Raw genomic sequence first — 25,723 nt, 5'->3', positions numbered from 1 at the left:
GCGTATGTGGTTGATCTTCCTAGTGATATGGCAATTTCAAAGACTTTTAATGTGGCTGATTTGTATGAGTACTATCCATCTAGCGAGCCATTGTATCTGGAGATTAACTCGAGGGCGAGTTCTTTACAATTGGAGGGGAATGATGTAGAACAAGCATCCAAAGATTTTTTTGAGAAAAAGGATATTCATAAATCAAGGCGGAGGGGCGCGTAATTAATTTATTATTTTCAATTGTTATTGCTTATTTTCAGGCCAAAGTTTAGTTATTTTATTTTAGCTATTCTATTTAGGGGTAGTTTGGACTTTTGCGATGTTGTAGGAAATTTAAGGGTATTTTTGGGCTCATATAATTCTGTTTTTTAATTTTTTTTGTTTTTTGTTTTGTTTTCTGTTGAAGAAGATTGAAATAAAATACTTCTATGAGGTTTTCTCAAATTCTTAGTGGATTCTAGACTTATTTTCTCTTGATTCGTCAAGGGTTTGTTAAGCTAGAACGAGATCTAGCCTACTACGTTTTCCGTTCTGTGTTAGAAGGCCCCTAGGCAAGTTTCTTTTTTTGTTTGGACTGCCGCTTGAAATAAGATTCTCATTGGTGATAATACGAAGAATAAGAGGTTTGATTTTGTTGATTGGTGTTGCATATGTTGTTGTTGTGGGGAGACTGTGGATCATTTGTTGATTCATTGTAAGAAGGCTCAACAATTATGATGTTTCGTCTTTCTATCTTTTGGGGTTTTCTGGGTCTTACTAAAAATGATTTTTGATCTTTTGTTTGGTTGGAGGAATTGGTTGGGGAAACACTCGTCAGACATTTGGAATTTAGTACTGTTGTGCTTGTTGTGGTGCATATGGAGAACGTAATTGTCGTACGTTTGAGGATGTGGATAGTTCTAATGATCAATTGCTCTCTTCTTTTAGTAGTTATTGGTTTGATTGTTTTTGGGCTTGGGGACTCACATCGTGTGACTCCATCCCTTTGTTCATTAGCCCTCTTCTTTTTGGTAATTAGCTTTTTGTTTTTTTCTTTCCTCTTTTTATACTTTTTGACTACTTTGTGCTTTTCATGCATACTGTAGTGTCTTTAATAAACTTTTTCTGACCTATAAACAATATATATATATATATATATACTGGAAGGTATAATCTCATATGTTAACAATCCCACTTATTTTTTCCTTATTGATGCCTTCCTGCTCCTAATTTTTGTGATTTTTCGATGTGAGTATTGCATTTTTAACTTAGTTACATACCATGTAGCATTACTGTTGAGAATCAGAAGGTGGCTAGAAAATACTGACTACAATTCTATGCCAACCTCTTCATCTTGACATTATGTGTCCTCCTTTGGTATCCAACCCAATTGATTGGGATTGAGGCTTAGGTGATAACCCCTAAAGAGACTTGAGCAAGGCCTAATTGAAAATGGATCGGATTATTGATTGTGTCTTAGAGTTAAGTTATAGATAATGAGGAATCATAAAAGCAAAATGTGATACGGAGTTTTGCAATATTGGTAATAAGCATGCTGCTTTTCCAATAGGGGATTTAGGTTTTGGTCAGTTTCCTTGTTTAATAGAGAACTACCGTGTAGTGTCCCACGGATAAATGTAACGTTTCTTGATTGTGTGTACTATTAAATATGGATGGCAGTTCATTGAAGTGTCTGTAATGCTCATAAATGTAGGAGCTAAAAGGTGAATTTCCTTTGAATGGTAATATATCTCTTTACTTTCTGATCTGTTAACGAGATTGCAACAGCCTGTTGAAGAACCGGAGAAAATGACCAAGATTATAGTTGAGGCTTTAGAAATTACTGGACAAAGAGGCATCATAAACAAAGGCTGGGGTGGTCTTGGGAATTGTGAGTCCTTATACCTACTTTTTCATTGCATAGAATTTATAACCCACCAAATTTACTACTAGTAATTACTTTGGAAATTTGCATATTGTAGAAGCAAATAGATTAACCTAGTTTACTTTTTACAGTGGCAGAACCGAAGGACTTCGTACTCTTACTGGACAGTTGCCCGCATGATTGGCTATTCCCAAGATGCATCGCTGTGGTAAATTCTTCCTATTGTATTCATTGATTTTGATTTTGACAAGGTTTTACAGTATTAGGTTTCCTTAGAGTTGGTCTGCCATGATTTCTTTATGCATGACAGTTGGGCTTAGATTTGGTTTCCCTTTTAAGGTTTGTGTATTTAGGCTCTTTTCCATCCTTGTTTTCTGGTTAATACAAAAATCCTATATACAATTTTATTTAGAGAGATTTGAAAAATTTTATAGTTTGCAGGGACTTACCTTGATAGGTCAATGTGTAAGTTATAATTGTATTAAGTGTTAAAAAGAGAAAGAATTGTATCCTTGTATCCTTCTAGAAAGATATCATTGGCGAGGTGTCGCCATTCTAGACTATTCTAGAAGATATTATAGGTGAGGCAGCCCTAGTGAGGTGTCCCCATTGTAGACTATTCAAGAAGATACTATTGGTGAGGTGTCCCTACCAGCTGTCACTATCATAATATTATTTTTAGTATTTTTTGTAATATATTTGGAATTAAATGGGTGAGGGCATGACATAGAAAAATCCCATTCTTTTTCATATTATCTTGTTTACATCTTTATTAACATTATATAATGAAAAATTTGGGGGGCTTGGCCTCCCATTCTACTTGTGTTTCTGACTATTTGCAACAATGGTATGGCCTCAAGGCTTCAGATGCACTACATTTTGGTAGATAAAGTGGCATGTAATTCTCAATTTCACTTAGCTGACTGATGTGTATGCATCAGTTGGCATGCTTTCTTGGCTTCATGGTGTAGGATCATTAATATAAAGCTCTCTATTAGGATTAATTTCTCATTGTCTAATGTGAAGGATGAATGGAGTTTAGTAGAAAAGGAACTTTACAGATAGAATTAAATACTAGCCTTTGAAGCTTATCTTCTTATGTTTGATGAATGATTGGTTGGCTGCTACTAGAGGTAATTTCAACTTAATTTGATTGAGTTTCATGATTCTTTCCATTTTAGACGACATTTTATTGGTGTCTCTCTTGTATGCATCCAGTGTGTTAGTTACTCCTCTTAATTGCAGTCTTTTAATAAAATTCTGGCTCTTCCAAAAATGATTTCACTACCTTTAATTTGAGGAAGTGGAGTGGTGATTCGGTTGATCATGTGTTACTACATTGTCCTTGTGCACAAGAAATGTGATGATGTAAGACAGGATGAGGAATCTATCTACATGTCCTTCTAGTGGGCTTTAGGATAAGAAAATTTATAATCTTGGTAATTGTTATAGTGAGTGAAGTGATTCGGGTTTTTAGATTGATAAAGGTTTGAAAGGTTTGAATTTTGGTGGCTGAAACAGAGTATAACAAGTTGTAGAAATTTTGTACAGCAGCAAAATTAGGAATTTTATGCCCTGTTTGATGGTCAATATTGTGGTTAACAGGTAGCAAACATATATGGGAGGGATTTTTTATAGGTTAGGAGAATGGCTTAATTTGGAATTGCAAGAAGGCAACAAAGAATTTGTTTGTTGCTGTGGGGTTTTTTGAATGGCCATCTAAAGAGTAATAGTGCGCCAGGCACTCTTGCCTCAAAATTCAAATAAAACTGTTGTTTACTATGAAAGTGTTTTAGGGTTTGATTAGTCAACCCTAACACATAAAATATTATTTATATATAAAGTACATGATATTACTGTTTTGCCCCTATTACTCATAACACTCCCCCTCAAGCTGGAGAGTATATATCATACAATCCTAGCTTGTTACATAATAAACCCAAACGAGTCTTACTTAAAGCTTTAGTAAACATATCAGCAATCTGGACTCTACAACTGATCTTAGACTCCATGCTATTCCACAAACAACTCCTAATTTGTGCATCTTCGGCTCTCCAATCAGCAAATTTAGGGTCTGTAGGTACAGGAGGTTCCTTAATCACGTAATCAAACTTCTTTCTACCAAGAAGAAAGACTTCAACTGCCTGTGCCCACTGAGTATAATTACTACCATTTAGACGAATGGAGGTAATTGATAACATATCAGGAGATAAGAAATAATTAGGGGGCTGAGCACTGTCTTTGGACTCCATAATAGCAATCTGAAGAACAAACTAACACTAAAGAAATAAGCTGGACTGAATTAAAACAAACTCCAACTAGCAACCAATGTACTTCAACCAATCAGCCACGTCAACAGTAACTCATCTATCAATGAATCAACACCAAACTATTCCAAAAAACAAGGCAGCAACAAATCCATACCAACACCAAAAAAAAAATTGCCCAATCCACCACTAAACATCAACCTAAGGCTGCCTGAACAGATACGTAGAGAACGTATTGAAGAAGAGAAGAAAATCAGACCATTGTTGAAACCCTCAACTGAAAAACTCCGGCGACGGCACTAGGGTGCAGGAGTGGCAGTGCGAGGACCGGCGAGTAAGCTAGGATGGTCGCCGGAGGAGGGCGAGTAAAACCCTACCTCTCTTGCGATCAGGCGACGTCGATTTGGTGTCGCGAGACCGGAGAGAGGGTCACCGGCGCTGGACAACTTCTTCAGCCACTAAATCGAGATCGTTGGAGTCTCTATTAGGGTTGTCGGAGCTAGCGAGTAAGGATATGGTTGCCGGCGACAACAATATCGGTGGGTGGTGGTTGGAGGGTTAACGGCAGTGGCGGCTTGGTGGCTCTGATACCATGTTGTTTACTGTGAAAGTGTTTTAGGGTTTGATTAGTCAACCCTAACACATAAAATATTATTTATATATAAAGTACATGATATTACTGTTTTGTCCCTATTACTCATAACAAAAACAATATTCATTAAAATCAAAATCTTTGTATTCTTTTGGGTTACTAATATATGAGGGCTCTTTCTTTTGTTAGTAGCTTTGGGATTCCAGATTTGACTTGTAAAAGAAAGACACATAGATCCAAATAGATTCATAATTGAAGAAATTCAAAATTTCCTAAAATTTTTAGACAACTCAATTGCTGAAAATCTTGTCAAATTGCAGGGGTTGCATAAAATTACTTATCTGGCCCTCATTGCATAGTTTCAAAGCTTTGGGTTTGGCTATAGATCCTTAACAAACTAAATTTGGGTTGGCCACATTTAATCTTCTCTCCCATTCTTTTTTATTTTATTTTTTATGGTTAAAAAAAAAAAGAATTGGAGAGAAGATTAAATCTTCTCTACCATTCTTTCCTATCCAAAGTCTCAATCTTATTTAATTAACATGAAATTTCTTTTAAGCGTTGGAGAGACTGTTTCCTATTTTGTGCCGAAGCAATTTGTAGCGTAGGTTGAAACTAAGTGAAATCAAAGGGCATAACATAGGGAACCTTTTTTTTGATAAGTGATTAAGATTTGTTGATATAAAAAAAGAGACACCCAAACACATAGGAAACGAATAGGGTAAACAAATCAAGTACAAAAATTACATAAATCAAGAATTGAAGATAAGAATTGGTTTGTCAAAGCTGACAACCAATCCAATATGGTTCTAAAGAAGAATAACTCGAGGTTTGGCATGGATCTCTTGTTATCTTCAAAGCACTTGTTTTTTATTTCCCGCAAAAGGCACCTCATCAAACAATGGGGAACAACCATCCATATATGTCCATTTCAATGACGACCAAACCGACCTTGCAACATAGGGAACCTTTCTAAAGTAGAGCCCTTTGGGCTCGCTTCTAGCTAGTAAAACTTATGGGCTCGCTTCTAGCCCAAGAGCTTAGCCAACCTTTTTTGCTGAGCTGGAGTAGCAATTCGTTGCTCCAAAATAATACTTTAAGCTTTGTTGATCAGTTTTTATGATAAATGGCCTACCCAACAAGTATGGCCTCCATTTGTGCACAGCAGTAACCAAAGCTAGAAGTTCTTTTTCATAGGTAGATAGATGCAAAGCTTTGCCCTTCAAAAGCTGACTGTGGAAAGCAATTAGCCTTTGATCTTTTGATCTTGCATCAGAACAGCCCCTAAACCCAAACCTGAAGCATCAGATTCGATTGTAAGGGGCTTAGTGAAATTAGGCAAAGCCAAGACAGGAGGATAACACACTGCAGTTTTGAGTTTCTGAAATGATTCTTCAGCTTGAGGGGACCAAGCAAAGGCATTTTTCTTCAACAGGGCAGTCAAGGGAGCAGCTATCTGGCCATAATGTTGGATGAATTTCCTAGTAACCTATAAGGGCTAAAAATCCTTTAAAGCCTTAACAGTTTTTGGAGAAGGCCATGCCTGCATAGCAAAAGTCTTCCAGGGGTCAGCACTCACACCCTGACCAGAAATGATATGGCCAAGATACTCTACCTCAGAAATACCAAAAACACATTTGCTCCTTTTGGCATATAATTGATGCTGCAATAACAAGCTGAGAACAACTCTAAGATGCTGAAGGTGCAGCTCCAAGCTGGAAAGCATGAGTGCGCCTCCAGGGGTGGCGCACCTGCGTCCAACACTCATGGAGGCGCTGTGCGGCCGTCGATGCGGCTGCACCTGCGTCTGTTACAAATCCTTTTTTTTTTTGTTTTTCGATACGGGCTGATTCGGTCTGAAACAGGCCGAATCGGAAAATGAAACGGGCTGAAATAAGTGTTTTTTTTTTTTTTTTAAAAGTAAAAAATTTCGGCAAGTCTTGACGCTATCAAGTCTCATCGTTAGTAGAACAGAGAAGGTGAAAAAAAAAATGAAGATCAACGTGGACTAATGGAGCAGAAGTAGTATGACTTTGTGAAAGGAAAAAAGAAAAAAAGAAAAAAAAAAGAGAAGATGAGAATAAGAGGAGAACCTGGAGAAGGAGCTTTGAGATACAGTGCAAAGAGATTCAAGAGAGCACAAAGACAAAAGGAAATAAAGTTACAATTGGAGTAGGTGATTTGATATTTGATAAAATGCTTTCACAGTTTCATGTGGGTGGGTTGGGAAATGGGAAAAAGTAGGTTGCAGAACCTTCTGGGAAGGTTACTTAAACAATTAAACAAATTTTTATTTTTATCTTTAAAAGAAAAACCATAAATAAATATTTTATAATAATAATTCCACTTTATTTATGATTTTAAAAAGACTATATTAAAATTATTATTATTATTATTATTAGTAGTAGTAATCCTGGTAATCCCAAAATGGTATGCTGAAATAAACTGGTATCGAAATATACCATTCTAATGGACAAACCGAAATGAGTTCCGAAACGGTATTGATAACATTGGGCAAAACACACTGTTTTGACTCTACTTTAAAGGAAAAAAAAATTGGTATATGTTTACCATTATATGAAAAAGTATGCTTAATAATATATAAAAAATATCAATAAAAATATATTTAATAATTTATTAATAAACGTATTCTGCCGCACCCGCACTTTACTTTTTCAAAAAATGCCGATTCGCCACACTATACTCGCACCCGCACCCGAACCTGAATCCGCACTTGTGCTTCCTAGGCTCCAAGCTATTGCTGAAAATCAGAATGTCATCAAAGAAAACCAACACAAATTTACTTAAGTAAGGCCTGCAAACATCATCATTATGGCTTGGAATGTAGATGGCGCATTGGTCAAGCCAAATGGCATAACTAAGAATTCATAGTGACCCTCATGGGTTCCAAAAGCAGTTTTAGAAATATCCTCTTTCTTCATTCGAATCTGGTGATAACCAGACCTCAAATCTAGCTTAGAAAAAATGCTAGAACCAGCTAATTCATCAAGTAGCTCATCAACAACTAGGATTGGGAACTTGTCCTTGATTGTAGCCTGGTTTAGAGCTCTATAGTCAATGCACATACGCCAAGAACCATCTGCTTTCCTAACCAACAACACTGGGGAAGAAAAAGGACTCTAGCTATGCCTTATAGACCCAACCTCCAATAGTTTATTGACAATCTTCTCAATCTCAGTTTTTTGAACCTATTGGGTTTTTGACACACAGGTGCAATGCCTTCCTTTAAAATAATCTGGTGCTCATGACCTCTACAAGGAGGTAAACTAGTAGGTGTCTCAAAAATAGTAGAAAATTCAGTCAGTAACTCCTCAATTTTTGGTGCACACTGTGAAGAACTGGTGGTGGCTAAAGAGACAATCTGCAACATGAGACCCTTTTTCACAGGTGGTTTAAAGAATTGAGTTCCTTCTTGAAGGGTCAAACCAGTAGGCTGCAAACCCACTAATCTCACAGTAGTATTGAAATGTTGGAACACCATAGACATTTCCAAAAAATCCCATTGGATTAGACCAAGGGTTTTGAGCCATTGAGTACCTAAGACCAATTCATAGTCACCCAAGGCCAATGCATTCAAGTCTACTGCAAAAACCCGACCTTGCATAGCAACTTTTACATTTGAGCAGACACGTTTTTTTCTAATTGAAGCACCATTAGCCACTTTCACCTTAAATGTTAAGAAGAATCTAATGGCAAATGTAAAACAGAGACCATAGCAGCATCTATAAGATTGTGAGTACTCCTAGTGTCAATGAAGATAATAAACCAATGTCCATTAATTTTTCCCTTAATTCTCATTGTACTAGGTGAGGGACTACCCAAAAGAGCATAAAGTGTGATCTTAGCTTCTGTCATTTTAGGTTCAGACTTATTAACATCAGATTTATCCACATCTAATTGTAACAAAGTAGGTTCTTGAAAAGGACAAAGACCCTCTAACAGGAAAAGCTTAGCAGACTTACATTGATGACCAAGCTAGAACTTCTCATCACAGTTGAAACAAAGACCCTTCTTTCTCCTTTTCTCCATTTGAGCAGGTAATAACCTTTGCAAGGGAAGCCTAAATCTGGATTCCAACTTAACCTCAGGCTTTGGACCCAAAATTGAAGGCTTAGAATAGTCAATTGAAGACCTCTGACTTTTGCAGCTACTATTCAAGTACTCTTCTTGGATTTTAGCTAATCCAAAGGCTTCATTAAGGTTCTTGGGATTTAGCATCTTCACAGGCAACCTCACCTCATCCTTAAGACCACTAAGAAAACAACTTAACTTGTGATTGTCAGACAAGCCCCTAATTCTATTCGATAGAGCTTTAAATTTCCCTTTATGAACCACAACATTGGTTGTTTGCCTCAATCTTGTAAGTGATTCCATAGGATCTTCATATGCAGTATTCCCAAATTTTCTTAATAACACTTCCACAAAACCTTCCCAAGTTGCAAACACCCCTATTTCATCATTGTCTTGAAACCACACCAGGGCATCTTCATCCATGTGGAAAGAAGCCATTAACAGCCCTCTCATTGCATGGGGCTTGGTAGAAACCGAAATACTGGTTGGCTTTGTATATGCAAGATGCAGGATCATCCCCTTTGAATCGAGGAAAATCAAGTCTCACACTCTTTGACAGATTTGAAAGTGGCAGAGTAACAGCTTTTGATATTGGGGATTTTGGAGACATAGATTGTTGTTGTCTCTTTTCTTCAGCTTTAGTGAGTTTTTGCAGAGCAATACTAATGGCATTCAACTGCTGGGTATTAGCATTTAGCTGTTGAGTAATTTCTTGTAAAGAATGGGCATGGTGGTCAGTGGTGGTTTTGAGATTGGAGATGGATTCATTGATGTAAGATGAAGAATTGGTTTTAGTCATGGTGCAGGAAAGAGGGCTCTGATACCAATTGTTAGGTTCTTGGCTAATCAGAATTTAGAAGAGAGAAGAAAAACAGTAATTTTGAGGGTGACTAGCCTCCTGAGTTGAGAGAATTGAGAGAGAAGAGATAAGAGCAAATGGGTTAACTTTTCTGGATATTTCTCATTATGATCCTTATCAGTTTTATATACAAGAGTACCCCTTCCCTCCAAAACTAACAAACTAACTGACATTCCAACTAACATACCAGCACATGCCAGCAATCCTAACATACAATGTAATACACCAATCTTTCAGTACATCAGTAAACTATTACACTTAGACTCCTAACACATTCTCATTTTGAAGACCACATTTTTGGTATGTCCCAAGGTTTGCAATTGCCTTCTAGATTTTGCATACAGGTTCCTACTGGTTTCAATCGTAGAAGAACTTGTATAACTCACGACAAATCATTAATCATATACCTTACCTCAGCCATCTTTGTCTTCCGACCTTGATTTTATCTGCCCCATGACTTCTACCATGAGCAACCATAGCTTAAGGTAGGGACGTTTGACTCAAATCTGAATTTTATGGCTTAGACCCAGGATCTTTGGCTTGGATATCACTTGGTGCAGTTAGAGAACTTATGTTTGGTGTAGAAGAAGGGTTTACAAAGACATTCTAGCAACAATCAAGATTAAAGTAAAAGAATAAGATAATAGGATTGAAGTTGGAATAATTAAATATTAGTTACTTAAGAAATATTCAAATTTGAAATTTCATAAATTAGATAAGAGAGGGTTGCGTACGATTCAAAAGGGGCTATTTATTATAGCATTTAGTAACTCTAGAACCCTAGCCCTTCATCTAATATGTAATATTTAAATACTAACCATCAAATTTCATTAAAAAGTCACATGTTAGTCACATAGAAAACAAGATCTTCTCCATTTCACGATTAACATTTTATGTTTTGGATCTAACAACGTATAGAGTGCCATGCCTTTTAAAATTTCAAATGATGAGGTTTGTAATATTCACTTTGAATCATGAAATGAATCTACTTCAAATGGTGAGGATCATTTTCTGGTCTTCAAAATACTAAAGACATTATAACTAAGCAGTATAGAGTATAGATACCCCTAAACCCTTAGCTAGTCCATGTCAGACACGGTAGTAGTGGACAAGTGTCTGCTGATCAAGTGGATTAGTTTGAGACTCAACCCAGCCTCATTGGATAGGAGAAAATGGAACCCCCTGTCAACTATGAAGAAGTTGGAGCTTGATCATTCAGACTTCCACGGGTCAAAGTCAGATGTCTTAAAAACCGACAATGGGGCATCAGGGTGGAAATCGTAAAACCTGGAGTGTCTCCATCAGAGTGGGTCAATTTTGTTGGATTTCTATGTGCAAAACTCGCCACTTGACCTGAGTGCATTTGGTTTTGAAGAGCTCCACTCGCTGTTGATTGCCATAGGCATTTGCAACACATCATGTTGGTTTGGGTTGAGCCAGTGGGTCGGATTTTGCAGGTGGATGGACAATCCTACATGCCAAGGACACTCCTGCATGCGTGTCCACAATGTGTTTAAATATTTTGATAGATAGTTATTAAAAAAGATAGAATAAATTTAATATATGCCTGTAAATAAATAAAATATAAAGTTATCTACTAATAAATTAATTAATTGTTGTACCCCCATTGTGTCGTCTTGTAATTTTTCAAGAATTGTTATGTCACTGTGTCTCATTTCGTGTTTTTGTCCATGCTTCTCAGCATAATAATAAATAAAACCTAACATTGAGAAATAAAAGACTAGTCTGGTTATAAATATGGTTATAACTATGGGCTAAAGAAAATAAACTACTGGTGCCTTCTTTGTTTTGGTATTGGATGCTCCTGCAAGTTTAGTATGGCAGCCATCAAAAATTCTTTTTCCCTTTATATTCTTAGACACAAAAGTGATTCCTCCCTATTTCTGTTTTTACACTTGTCCCCTTCTACCATCAAAAGGACCTGCCAGTTTGGGATGGCTGGAGGTAAGCAAATTTGGATCTTTCTGTGGACAGAGGTGGGGGAAAGATCCTGAACAATAATAATCTCTGAAATCAAGAAATCATATTGGTAGATTGTTGATGCTTGTGTCGACAAAGGGGGAAAAGGAAACGCTGGATCGTTTGCTACATATATTGTAGTTTTGATTATGTGATGTGGAGTTGTGTTTGGGAAGCCTTTTTTTCTTTACAATCCAAATGTGATGCATCACCGTCACCAATGGTGTGCCCTTTACTCAACCATAAGTGGGGTGAACATGGGAGTCATCCTTGCACATTGATGGGAGCCACCAACATACTTAGTAGAACCTTTTTACTCAACCATTGGTGGAGCGAACATGAGTCTTCTAGCTCTACTTGGTGGGACCTCTACTACCGAATACTTGCCCACGAACCATCGGCTTTGATGCCAATTGTTGGGGGAGAGAACATATTAGGGAGACTCCAACTGATTAGTTAATATAACATATAAGGACAACACTTAACTGAAAAGCTTAAGCCAATGGCTATGAGCTCAACTATATTATATTAACCGCTTATTCTTCTCATTAGTATCTAATGTGGGACTTCACTACTCAACTAATCAAGCTGCTCACACATGAAATTTCTAACAGTATCATGTTTTTTATGATGCTGAAGTGCCTACTTGTGCTCCTCCTCAATAACTGCTGTGTAACTTCAAAACAGCCATTTACTATTCGTTATTGGGTCCAAATTCTTACCTTTAAATGTTAGTTTGTTTCTACTCTTTTTTTGGATATATAGTTTGTTTCTAATATAGGTGACTTACAGCTGAAAACCTCATTTTCTGCTCAGATTAAAAGGACTTGTTTACAGAAGATTATGCATATTACAGGGGTTAAGAGAATCAACTCAAGTTCAAGTCATTACCCAACCATACAGCTTTGGTATATTGACACTTTAGAAACAAGCAAGGAAGTTAAGTAGATTATGGCATGGTTGGAGAGCTTCGCATATATTGTTGGTTCACTTCCTAACTGCTTAAACTTATGGGTTTGATGGTTCCCAACATGGCTCATACTTGGTTGACAATGATTGCAAGGTGGTTGTTAGAGAGCTTCATGTACATTTTTGATCCACTTTCTAACTACTTAACACTTTCATTTTGATGGTTGCCAACAATATTAGAATTGCAAATTGAAGTTGTGATGCGTTTGGTTCATCTGGTTACTAGAAGGATGCTTGATGGTGTGGTTAAGGCTGCTTTTTTTGACATCATGAAAAGTTTATTTCTCTCATCATATGACTGAAAGTTTGATATTTACTGAGTGTGTTCCCTATTCTACTTTTCTTTGCTGTTCTTTTTTTCATTTGCTTGACAGTCACTTGATAGCGTGGTTGGTTACATTCATTATGGAATTCGTTTGTGTGCTATGTACTAGAAAAGGTTAATGTAATAGAGATTGTACCATAGTAACTCAGAAAGATAGCAAGAATCCTAATCAGACAGAAAATGAATCATATGACTAAAACATAACCAAAGATTTATGTTGAGTGAACAGAGCTCCTTGCCAAAGATGATACCTTTTTAGGATATATTATTGTCAATATATGTTTTAGATTCATATTTAATCACCTATTGTTTGGTAAATGATTACGTAGGTGCATCATGGGGGTGCTGGAACAACTGCTGCTGGCCTTAAAGCTGCGGTAACTAATTCTGCTATTCTAGGAGATTCATAGTCTTGTGATTGTTTCAGTTGCTTATGTTGGTCTTCTCTGCTATTTAGTGTCCAACAGCCGTTGTCCCATTCTTTGGTGATCAACCATTCTGGGGAGAGCGGGTTCATGCCCGAGGAGTAGGTCCTGCACCTATCCCAATTGATGAATTTTCACGTGAAAAGTTGGTTGATGCTATTAACTCCATGCTAGATCCTGAGGTAGCCGTTAACATCCTATCTTAATTTTGTTGTCTAAGTGAGTCATGTTGTTATGTATATGCCTTAAGTAGAAATAGCTGTCTTGTTGGTTAGACTTGAAGATGCTAAATTTTCTTGAAAGGGCATGCACTGATACTTAAGTTAATGGAAGGGATTCTAGATTATTTTTATGCCTTAAAAGTAGAAATATTTATCTTTTTAGTTAGACTTGAAGCTGATAAATTCTCTTGAAAAGGACATGCACGGATACTTTAGTTCATGGAAAGGGATACTAGTTTTTATTTTTAATTTTATTGCAACTAATTGATGTCCCATGCATTAGTATATTATGGTTTATTTTAAAATTATTTGGATACTTTTTTCTTATGAATTATTTATAATACTCATTGTTTTGTATAAAGATTTAGGGAATTATTAGTTTAAATTATATTACACCTCACTAAATAGAAAGAAATTAGGAAAAGTATTTTGTTAATATTAATATGAGTAAGAATATGAACGTCTTGCTCGAGTAAATTCACAAATATTTAATTATGTCATTTAATTGAAGCCACAAATATTTAATTATTGTAATTAATTAAAGTGCCAATTATCTTTTTATATTCCTGTAAATAGTTTCCCTATTTTCCACCTAAGGTTAATTACCAATAAGGCATCAAGGTAATTGGGTTCAATTAGCATCTCCTTTATAATTTGATTGCCTCTTTGGAAATGCATATGGTAAAACAATGTTGTTTAAATTAGAAATGTATTTTTCTACTAGCTATAGAATAGAAATCTTACCTTAACTTGTATGATTAAGATTAAATAATATTTAAATAAATGACATGATAGAAGTCATCTTTAATGCTAGCTTAAATAATTATTAACATGTCGTAAGTGATTATTGTCTTCGATATTAAATTGGTAAATGCATGTAAAAATTGATACAGATCTTCTAGAGTTCCTATGGTAACTCAACCTTAAAATCCTAACCATTCATGGTTGAATTAACGGTTAAGATTTTTCCATAACATCACTATCTTCTATTAGAATTGAGCAAATATTTGAAAGAACCAACCCACCCTATCAACTTGGTTTGATCCAATAGGTCGTAGGCAGTTTTGACTGAGTGGATGGTCAAAATCAGGGTTTTCCTTCATAATTAATTCGATGTCAAACAGGTCTCAGGTTTTATAAGAAATTACCCAATAATTTGACCCAATTGACCAGTAAACCCATCTATCTAGACACATGATTTTCATTGGAGAAAATCCTTATATTTTTAAATTTCCATATGATTTTCATACTCTCTCTCTCTCTCCAAAGACAGCCTTACACAACTTCACTGTCTTTCAAGACCTCGTTGTCCCTATCTGTTGTCAACCCGTGTGATCCCTTCATCATTGCCTTAGAGACCATTTAAGCCTTCGAAATCACTTGCATCTTGGTCCTCACCCATTCACTATCACTTGCCTTTTTCCCTTCGAAGGCTTTGTCTAGAATTCCATTTCTCTTTTGATTGTTGTATTTGTATTGTACTGTGTTGATTCTAGATTCACATCAGATTGCTAAAGTTATTTTTGATAAGTAACTAAAAAGTTTATTGAAAGAACACAGCCCTGTACATAGGAAATGTATGAAAGAGGCAAAAACATCAAGACACCAAAGTACAATGATCAAGCAACCCAGGAAGGGAAATACAAGAAAAAGAAGGTAAAACCAAACACCATTCGAGAAGAGTAGAAAAGAAAAAAGACTTAAACTCAAGAATGGACCATTTGTGATCCTCAAAGCTTCTCGAATTCTGTTCCCGCCAGATACACCACATCAAACAGTGCAGCACAATCCTCCAAATAACTATATTACGATGTCACCTGAAATTGCAAGACCAACAATCCAACAAATCTGCTACCCTTTGTGAAGTATCACCCAACAAATACCAAACAAGCAGAAGATCATACTCCACATCTCAAATGCAATAGGACAGTGAAGAAGGAGATGATCTACAGATTCCCCACACCCTTTGCACATAAAACACTACTCAAGAACAACAAAGTGCCTCTTTTGAAGATTATCTATAGTTAAAATCTTGCCTAAAGCCGCAGTCCAAGAGAAAAAAGCAACCCGAGGAGGAACCTTCGATTGCCACACCATTTTCCAAGGGAAGGGAATGATGGTAAAAGGGGATAGAGAATGATAATACCCACTCACCTTAAAACCTCGACTGCAGGCTGGCTTCCAACAAAGTTTGTCAGCACCAACACCCCGCACCTTTGTGGAATAGATCAAGATCAAAAACAAATCCAAAGAAAGTGACTCTTGATCGTTCACTAAGCGACGAAACTGAATGTCCCAAGAAACTCTCCCATTTGCGTAGCACATAACCTTACGGACCAAAACCTCCCTTGTCCTACTAATATTATATAAATTTGGAAACTCCTCCTTAAGAGGACGATCCCTACACCACACATCATCCCAAAACTTCACACGAGTACCATCACCCACATCATACCGAAGGAACTTGGAAAAATTCAACCAGCCACTTCTAATGAACTTCCACAAACAAACACCATAAGCCCCCAACACAGATTTTGTGCACCAACCACCCCACTCATTCCCATACTTCGCCCCAATGACCCTTCTCCAAAGGGCATCATTCTCCCAACCATAACGCCACAACCATTTGGCTTATAAGACTGAATTAAACCTTCTCAAGCACCGAATGCCTATCCCTCCATTCTTCACTGGCCTACAAACCTTAGACCAATTTACTAAATGAATTTTATGATCATCCCCAATACCAGTCCAAAGAAAATCTCTTTGTAATTTCTCCATTCTCTTAGCCTCCTTAACTGGAATAGGGAGAAGAGAAAGGAAATACGTAGGTGAGCTAGAAAGAGTACTCTTAATAAGGGTAACTTTACCCCCTTGGATAAATACAACCTCTTCCAACCAGCTAATCTTTGCTCCATCTTCTCCAAGATAGGATTCCAAATAGTCTTATCTTTTATTCTTGGGTCCTTGGTAGTGTATCTCTCTTTCCTTTTTCTTTTTTTCTTCTCTCTCTCTCTCTCTCTCTGGGTAATTTGTGTTGAAAATATCACCTGTCTGAAGTCCGGCCATCCACCTGAAAGTAGGGAGCTTAATTCAACCATTCCAATAGTTGACACCGAGCCCAAAGATCCATCACTTGACACGGTCAAGTCATAGTGTTCACCCACCGACCCATGAGCAACCCCTATGTTTCATAGATACTAAAAATGGTGCCAGTTAATGTTTGTTTAATTGTTGATGGCTGGTCAAATTCTACACTAATCATTTAATCACGGATGGTTAAGATTTAAGAACTCTACGAAGGAGTTACTATTAGAATTCTATGGTGTGGTTTTGAAATAGATTGTTCTTTGGCAACTTTAGAAATAGAATTGTTACTTAACTTGTAAGATTTAAATAATATTTAATTTAATGACACAATAGAATTCAAATTTAACTCTAAATTAAATAATGAATATATCATATGTAATTAACAACTTCAATATTAAAGAGTTAAATATGTTGTTTAAGCTAAAGGTGTTTAGGGTTTGATAAGTCAACCCTAACACATAAAATATTATTCATATATAAAGAAGTACATGATATTACTATTTTGCCCCTAGTACTCATAACACTCCCCCTCAAGCTGGAGAGTATATATCATACAATCCTAGCTTGTTACATAATAAACCCAAACTAGTCTTACATAAAGCTTTGGTAAACATATTAGCAATCTAGACTTTTGTGGAAACACATGGAGTAGCCATGGCACACACATCTTCTACTTTCTCCCGAGTAATATGACAATCTACTTCAATATGCTTGGTTCATTCATGGAACAAAGGATTGGAGACAATGTAAATTGCTGCTTGATTATCACAATGCATAGTCATAGGTAGCTTCACAACAAATCTTAATTCCTCAAGTGAATGCTTAATCCACATAAGCTCACATGATGTGTGTGCCATGGCTCTATACTCAGCCTTTGCACTAGACCTGGCAACAATAGTTTGTTTCTTACTTCTCCAAGTAATTAGGTTTCCTCCCAGAAAAGTGCAATACCCAGTAGTGAATTTTCTATTTGATGGTGATCCAACCCAATCAACATTAGTGTAGGCTTCTATCCGTAGGTGACCATTAGCTTTATACAAAAGACTATGGCCTGGATGTGCTTTAAGATACCTCACAATCCGAATAGCTGCCTCCCAATGTGGAAGGCGAGGATCTTTCATATACTGGCTCAAAACACTAATTGCAAATGATATCTAGGCGTTTTGAAGGTATCTTTTTAAATCATCAATACCCTGCTTGTCATCACCAGTGATTATAATATCATCAACATATACTATCAACAAAATCTTTCCTCTTGCAAAGGTATGGGAAAACACAGTGATCAGAGGAGCAAGGTTGCAATCCAAATTTCAACACTACTTCACTGAATTTACGAAACCAAGCTCTGGGAGATTGTTTAAGACCATTAATGGCCTTATGCAACCTACACACTTTCTAGACTACCCGTGGGAAACAAACTTAGGTGGTTGCTCCATATACACCACTTCCTTCAAATCGCCATTCAAGAAGGCATTTTTAACATCTAACTGAAATAGTGGCCAGCCCAAATTAGCAGCCAAGGAGATCAAAATCCGGACAGAAGAAATTTTAGCAACAGGTGAGAATGTCTCGTTGTAGTCAACACCGTATGTCTGGGTATACCCTTTGGCAACCAAGTGAGCCTTTAAACGCTCGATAGAACCATCAGGCAAATACTTCATAGTATACACCCAATGACAACCAACAATAGTTTTTCTTGGAGGACGAGTAACTAAAGACCAAGTAGCATTTTTAGACAAGGCAGACATTTCTGCCTTCATAGCAGGCTTCCAACTAGAGATGGACGTAGCCTCCTAGACAGACTTAGGAACAATAGTAGAATTCAAGGATGTGGTAAAGGCATGAAGAGATGAAGACAAGTGACCATAAGAGACAAATTGAGAGATAGGGTGAGAGGTACAAGAACGCTTACCTTTGCTCAAAGCAATTGGAAGAGAGTCAGGATTAAGAGGCGGATCACTAGGCGAGGAAGAAGTCTCTGTTGGAGGTTTCTGCCGACGACTCTATAACTAGAGTGGTTTCTAAGGAGATTCAGTAGGAGACACAGGTGGGAGGAGAGGAAGACAAGGAGGAGAATTGTCACTAGCAATTGAAGGAGAGAGATAGGATTGAGATTCATCAAATGTGACATCAGCACTAATGAAACGATGACGAAGAGTGGCTGAGTAACATCGGTATCCCTTTTGAGTATGAGAATACCCAAGAAAAACACATTTAATGGACCTAGATTAAGTTTGTCACTCCCTGGACCTAAGATATGAACATAGCACACACAACCAAAGATCTTAGGAGGTAGATGAAACAAAGGTGCATTAGGAGAGCACAGTATAAAGGATCTAACCACCTAGAATAGTGGAAGGCATTCGATTAATCAGGTCATAGACAGTGAGAACAGCGTCATTCCAATATGATTTGGGAATGCGCATATGAAACTTTAAGGCATGAGTGACCTCTAATAATTGACGCATCTTGCGTTCAGCAACACCATTTTGTTGTGAAGTATGGGGGAATGAAGATTGGTGAATTATTCCATGATCATTAAAAAATTGAGACAAAGATGTATAAAAATATTCACGAGTATTATTAGACCGAAAAATATGAAGTGAAGCATTAAATTGAGTGCTATAAACACCTTGTAGGGAGGTGCATAATCGTGAATTGGAAACTTTCAGGAGTTTCATCAATTCCATTTGTACCACTCCTGTAAGGGGAATATGTTGGCTGCCTTGTAAAAGTAAGGGGTTCACGGTTAGTGCATACTACCATCTTCTTGTTGGCCATAGTGAGCAGTTTTTCCCTTGGAAAAGCATTTGGAAGCAGAAGATCCCCTCTAGAGTGGCTTTTTTTGTCTGGACCGCAGCCTTGGGAAAATGTCTGACAATTGATAATTTAAGGAAAAGAAAGGTTTGCATTTTGGATTGGTGTTATATGTGCAAGTGTAATAGTGAAAGTGTTGACCATCTTTTCCTTCATTGCCCGGTTGCTTCGGAGCTATGGGATATGGTTTTTGGTTTATTTGGAGTTAGTTGGGTCATGCCTTTGTCTGTTGTTGGGCTCTTGGCTTGCTGGCAAGGTCGTTTTGGTCGCCATCGTAATGGAGATATTTGGAAGGTCGTTCCTCTTTGTTTGATGTGGTGTATTTGGAAGGAGGGAAATAGTAGGTGTTTTGAAGACATTAAGCGTTCCATGCCTGATCTCAAGCTTCTTTTTCTCCGAACCTTATTTGATTGGTTCTCTGTGTGGAGAAACTAACCTTTTTCTACTATTTTGGATTTACTTGACTTTTGTAATATTCGTTTTTAATTTGTTCACCCCTGTATACTTCCTGTGTACTTGGGTGTCTCTCTGTTTTGATATCAATGAATCCTTATTACTTATCAAAAAAAAAAAAAAAAATCAAAATGAACTAAATGAAAAGGACTACTAACACGACTCTCATGCCTAGAGGCAAAAGGCACCCTATGGTGTTTACCCAACTGACATGCTTCACATTGTAAAGACTCAATTTGACGACATGACGGAACTAATGACTTCAAATTTTGGAGAGATGGATGACCAAGGCGACAATGATGCTGAAGAGGTGAGATAGACAAATGAGAAACCACTAAACTAGAAGAACCACATCGATCTAGGTAATAAAGTCCAGTGGCTTCATGCCCTCCATCAATAATCTTCTCCGTCTTGAGATCTTGAAAGATACAATGAGTGGATAAAAAAATGGCAGCACAATTCAAAAGTTTAGTAAGCTTACTAATGGACAAAAGATTAAAAAGAAAATGAGGAATATATAAGACAGATGAGAGAGAGATTAGGACTAAGATTGGCAGTGCCCAAACCAGAAATTGTAGTGGCTGAGCCATTTGCCAATGTAACATTGGGAAGACTATTAGATTGCTCAAGGTCAGAGAGTAAACATGAGGTACCTATCATATTATTAGTAGCACTTGAGTCAATGACCCAAGGGTCTTGAGTGGCAAGACAAGCAGTGGAAGTACCTTGTTGAGCCAAAGTAGAAGTAATATCAGACCCAACAAAGTTGGAATGCAGAGACAAAAGGCGATTGTACTCTTCCTTGGGAATAGAGACTACTCTAGATGTTGGTGGAAGTGACTGTGAAGGCGGTTCTTCAACTTGAAAACTAGCTTGGTGAGCTGAGGGTCTACCATACAACTCCCAACAAAAGTTTACTCTACCGTATGATTCTCACCATGACAATAAGTGCACTTACGAAGACCATGTCCTCTACCTCAACCCCCTTGTTCACTACCACGACCTTCTTCTTCACTACCACAGCCCCCTTGGTCATGACCTCCACGACCTCGGCCCCCACGACCTTGACCTCCATGACCACCTCTATTACTCCCCATATAAGTGGTAAAGGCAGATTTATCATGAGAAGGTAATGCATCAGTACAAGAGGAGGAGAGAGGCAGTACTCGAGTTAGATAATGTGGCCTATCGAAGTCTACCAAAAACTTCACTCAATGAAGGGAGGTCTGGACTAGCTAAAATTTGTGATTTTACTGGATTCAAACTTTTAGGCAATCTAGAGAGGAAGTGAGCAACATGCATAGAATCTCGTTGTTTCTTCATAGTTTTAACATTAATGGAGATGGGCTGATAAATATTGAGTTCTTCTCATAAACCCTAAAACTCGTTATAATAGTCCTCCAAAGACAAATCACTCAAACTCAAGGAGAAATAATTTTGATGAAGATCATAAATCTGCTTCAAATTGTTAACACCCAGAGTAAAGTTCCTTGGCTTGTTCCCAAACAAGTTTAGTAGTTGGTAAAAAAACCAAACTACAACTGATCTTAGACTCCATGCTATTCCACAAGCAACTCCTAATTTGTGCATCTTTGGCTCTCCAATCAGCAAATTTAGGGTTTGTAGGTCCAGGGGGTTCAATAATCACGTAATCAAACTTCTTTCTATCAAACTTCAACCAGCAACCACACCAATGTACTCCAACCAATCAGCGAATCCAACAGTAACTCATCTATCAAAGAATCAACTCCAAACTATTCCAAAAACTAGGCAGCAACAGATCCATACCAACACCAAAAAGAAAAGAAAAAAAGAAGCCCAATCCACCACTAAACATCAACCAACAAAGTCTAGTCCAACAAATAAGCTCGAGGCTACCTAACCATATAATCAGAATGTATTGAAGAAAAGAAGAAAATCAAACCATGGTTGAAACCCTCAGTTGAATACTCTGGCAGTGGCGCGAGGACCGGCGAGTGAGCTAGGATGGGTTGCCGGAGGAGGGCGAGTAAAACCCTGCCTCTCTCGTGGTTAGGCGACATCGATCTGGTGTCGCAAGACTTGAGAGAGGGTCATCAACATTGGAGAACTCCTTTAGCCACTAAATCGAGATCGTCGGAGGTTTGTGTTAGGGTCGTTGGAGCTAGCGAGGTGCTGTTATGATTTCTGGCGATAATAGTATCGGTGGGTGGTGGTCGGAGGATTAACGATAGTGGTGGGTTGGTGGCTTTGATACCATGTTGTTTAAGGTGAAGGTGTTTAGGGTTTGATAAGTCAACCCTAACACATAAAATATTATTTATATATAAAGTACATGATATTAATGTTTTGCCCCTAGTACACATAACAAAATATATTTTAAAAGATGTGAACTCTAATAAAAGAGCAATCCAATTTCCTTTTCAAAGAGAGTGCCATGACAGAACCTTGTCCTTGAGGTATTGTAGGTGAGGATCCACAGCTTTTACATATATAATGATTATAGGCAATGGACAATGTTTTAAGCCAGATCATATTTCCTTATCTCACTTTTTAGAGTCCAATGTTAAACATGGCAAACGTTTGTAAATACATCCGGACGTGAATAAAACTCATTACACCTCTAGGTATACTGGGGTAGTAATGAAAGTTACGGAGTCTTAATCGTCATGTTCTAGCAAACATAATAGATTTCAATTCACAAGGAAAGAACAATATTTTCCTAAAAACAATGAGGAAAAGGCATATATATAAAGATTTGAGACGTAATTCTACATCTTGTAAGTGAGGATTGACATAATGCAAATAAGGGTTCATATGTCTTATCAGTTTGAGAATTTTAAGTTTAAAAGAAATATTCTGCCTTATTGCCTGTCTCTGGCATAGCAAATGCCCAATTAAATTAATGGACAGAATTAGTATATTTTTCTTGTCTTTGGCATAGCAATGCTCAATTAAATCAATGGACAGGATTAGTAATTTTTCTTCTTTGCCTTATGCAGGTCAAGAAGCGTGCTGTTGAGGTGGCTGATGCCATGAAAAATGAAGATGGGGTGACAGGAGCAGTGAAAGCCTTTCACAAGCATTTTCCTCCTAAACTATCTAAGGAAGAGATTAAGCCATTGCATGAGCACTCAAAAGTCTTTTCAATTCGGCAATGTTTTGGTTGCTCATTTTTGGGTTGATTTTCCGTCTCTTTTGTCATTACAGTCATAACATTGTGAGATTCTGGTACTTCAAATATGGCTTAGATATTTTTTTAAAACGAAATAGTAGCTTAGTATTTTGGCTAGCGTTTTAAAGAAAACAAAAAAATTAATAATTGTGATTTTGCCCGAATTTTTTCAGTTTCAGTTACCCAGTTTATCAGATAATGGTATAATTACTTAATCCTTACCTGATTACATTACATGTATCTTCTCACTGTTGTCGTGTTGCTCGTGTATGGGACTGATTACATGGAGCTTTGAAGATGATTTCGTTCATTTATCATTGTGTAACATTTGTTAACGTGGTTCTTCATTCTTGTTAACTCTAAATAGTAGGAGACTATTGGTGTATCTAGTGGAGTAAAAAATTATTTGTTAGATAATGCATCTAAAATCTATAAGTTTTCAAATTAGAAGTACTCATTTATAAATCTTCCTATCAAAAGTTAGAGTGGGCACCATGGATGTGCTTTTGGATTTTTTGTTATTTCTAAACATCATTATCTGCTATCAGCAAACAACTGCAAATTTTATATTCAGGAAATGCAATTATTCTAACGGGTTGATTATTCCTCATAGCATGTACTTACATAAGCCTTCTTTTACGTAAACAAGTGATTCTTTCGTATTTGGCATTTTCGTGACTCTCGTTATTCTTGGGAAGTGTGTTGTTGGGGGGTTAAAATCAACATAACATGTAAATATTACATAAGAGGGTAATTACGAAGAGGTTAATTTTGCCCCTACTACTTATGCATACACAAAACTCTCTTAGACATTTCAAAAACTGAGGAAGGGAGAGGTTCAAGCATTTTTATGGTTGGACCGACCGAGATTCAATTGAGGTCAAACCGTGATGATGTCTTAATTAATTTAATAGTAATAAATAAGAAAATTTTACTAAAAATGTCTAAAAAAATTTAAACATTTTTATAAGGTTAATAGAAAATAATTAAGCATAAACAATTGTAAAAAAATTTGTGTATAGTGATCTTTCAAATAAAAAAAATGTCCAGAATAAAATCATTTTAACATAAATTTATAAATTGTATACACATGTAAAAATCATAATTCTTGAACCACTAATAAAATTATCAAATAATAACAGATTAAGAGGGAGATAATATTAAATTGAAAAAATATAAACTAAACTTAAAATAAATAAAATATGAAATCCAAGAAGGGCACATTAAAGGCACTCAGCAGTCAGCATGGTGGATAGCGTTCTAGTATAGCCTCCTTGAAGGACATCCCAGGTTTACAATACATGGTTGTATATTCACACCAATTTGTAATTCCTCTAGTTCACATGATGTTTGAGTCACGGCCCTGTATTTAATCTGTGTCTTTTCCGAGTGATCAACCTCTGTATCACTTATTTATTTATTCATTTTAATCTAAGGGTACCTCACAAGTCAACGAACTGCCACCTAATTTGGATCATGAATTAAATTGCCTCCTAATTTGGAACATGAGAAGTTAGTATATTTCTCACAAAACTAATTATAAATGATATATCTCAATGACTAATAGTTTGATATTTCAATCCAATCAATCATATCCTTTTTCCTTTTTTTTTTTTTTTTTTTTTTTTTTTTTTTTTTTTTTTTTTTTTTTTTTTGGGGTCAAGGCTTCTGCAGATAGGTGTGAAGAATTGGGTTTGGTTCTCTCTCCATGAGGCGCTTGGGAACCAGTCTATGCACAAAGCAAAGAACACTCCAAAGATACAAATATATATATATATATATATATATAATTGAAGGTACTCAAAAAGTAAAGGCCCAAGCTAACTAAGAACAGTGGTACCTTGACTTTCAAACCAAGCCTAAACAATATAATTTTCTGAAGAGAGTGAGAAAATACTTCAAGTGCAATTCTAAGCTAAGTTCAAGTTTAAGGCTGAAGAGTCCAGAGTAAAAGATAAGTGTAATTTAAGTAGTAATTGAGAATAATGTTCTCCTCGGGCTAGTCCGATGATTAATCTCTTATATATATTTGGTTCAAGTTTCACACTAGATAATACACTATTCACTTCCTTATTTTTTTTGTTTCTTAAAGAAAAAATGTTCACCCCCTTTTTTTGGGAGATTCCCTTTCTTTTATATTCCCCTTCCTTGCATCCTAACCCTCCACCTGTATGCCTCTAGGCATTCCTCAGGATACTTGTCCCATCGAAATTCTACTGAAGGTGGTAGAAGGGGCTGCTAGTTGTGGAGTTATTGTTTAGGGATCATTTCCACATTAATGCAACTGATAAGGTTGGTGTAGGGCATTCAATGCGGAGGGGGGAAGTATACCCTTCAGGAAACTTCCTCCCACCATCCTTGCCTCCGTCACTATCTCTTCTCCTTTCCTTGGAACTCCACAGGACACCAATTGTCCTAATTCTATTTCCATCCTCGGGTGGGCGAAATCCTCGGAGCTTATTTACCCCTTCGGGCCTAGACTATGCAAGTTATTCCTTGATCTGATCCTCCTCAATCTTCAGATTGATCCTCGGTCCTCGAACCCCCCATAATAGCCCCTTAAAACCTTTGCTATTAGGAGTTACTCTAAGAGTAAGGTTTTGGTAGTAATGGGGAGGCTAGTATGT

General features: G+C 36.9%; 1 protein-coding gene across 4 annotated transcripts in view; it reads left to right on the top strand.

Annotated features, from left to right (window-relative positions):
• The window catches only part of LOC115991848 (sterol 3-beta-glucosyltransferase UGT80A2-like), a 46,118-nt gene extending 22,687 nt beyond the window's left edge, over nucleotides 1-23,431 (top strand). The window contains exons 10-14 of one of the 4 annotated variants that reach the window (XR_004092350.1): nucleotides 1,759-1,861; nucleotides 1,987-2,063; nucleotides 12,462-12,708; nucleotides 13,269-13,316; nucleotides 13,397-13,418. Coding sequence is in view for 3 of the 4 variants with exons in the window: in XM_031115798.1 (XP_030971658.1) it covers nucleotides 1,759-1,861; nucleotides 1,987-2,063; nucleotides 13,269-13,316; nucleotides 13,397-13,546; nucleotides 22,924-23,106 (561 nt within the window). In the remaining variant the exon portion in view is untranslated. Of the gene's footprint in view, nucleotides 1-1,758; nucleotides 1,862-1,986; nucleotides 2,064-12,461; nucleotides 12,709-13,268; nucleotides 13,317-13,396; nucleotides 13,547-22,923 lie in introns of those variants that run through there. The other 3 variants (XM_031115798.1, XM_031115817.1, XM_031115805.1) reach the window with 3 other exon arrangements.
• Nucleotides 23,432-25,723: the final 2,292 nt, after the last annotated feature.

The sequence above is a fragment of the Quercus lobata genome, chromosome 1 (assembly GCF_001633185.2).
Source record: "Quercus lobata isolate SW786 chromosome 1, ValleyOak3.0 Primary Assembly, whole genome shotgun sequence".
NCBI classification, from domain to species: Eukaryota; Viridiplantae; Streptophyta; class Magnoliopsida; order Fagales; family Fagaceae; genus Quercus; species Quercus lobata.
This window is presented reverse-complemented; position numbering and strand designations above follow the sequence as displayed.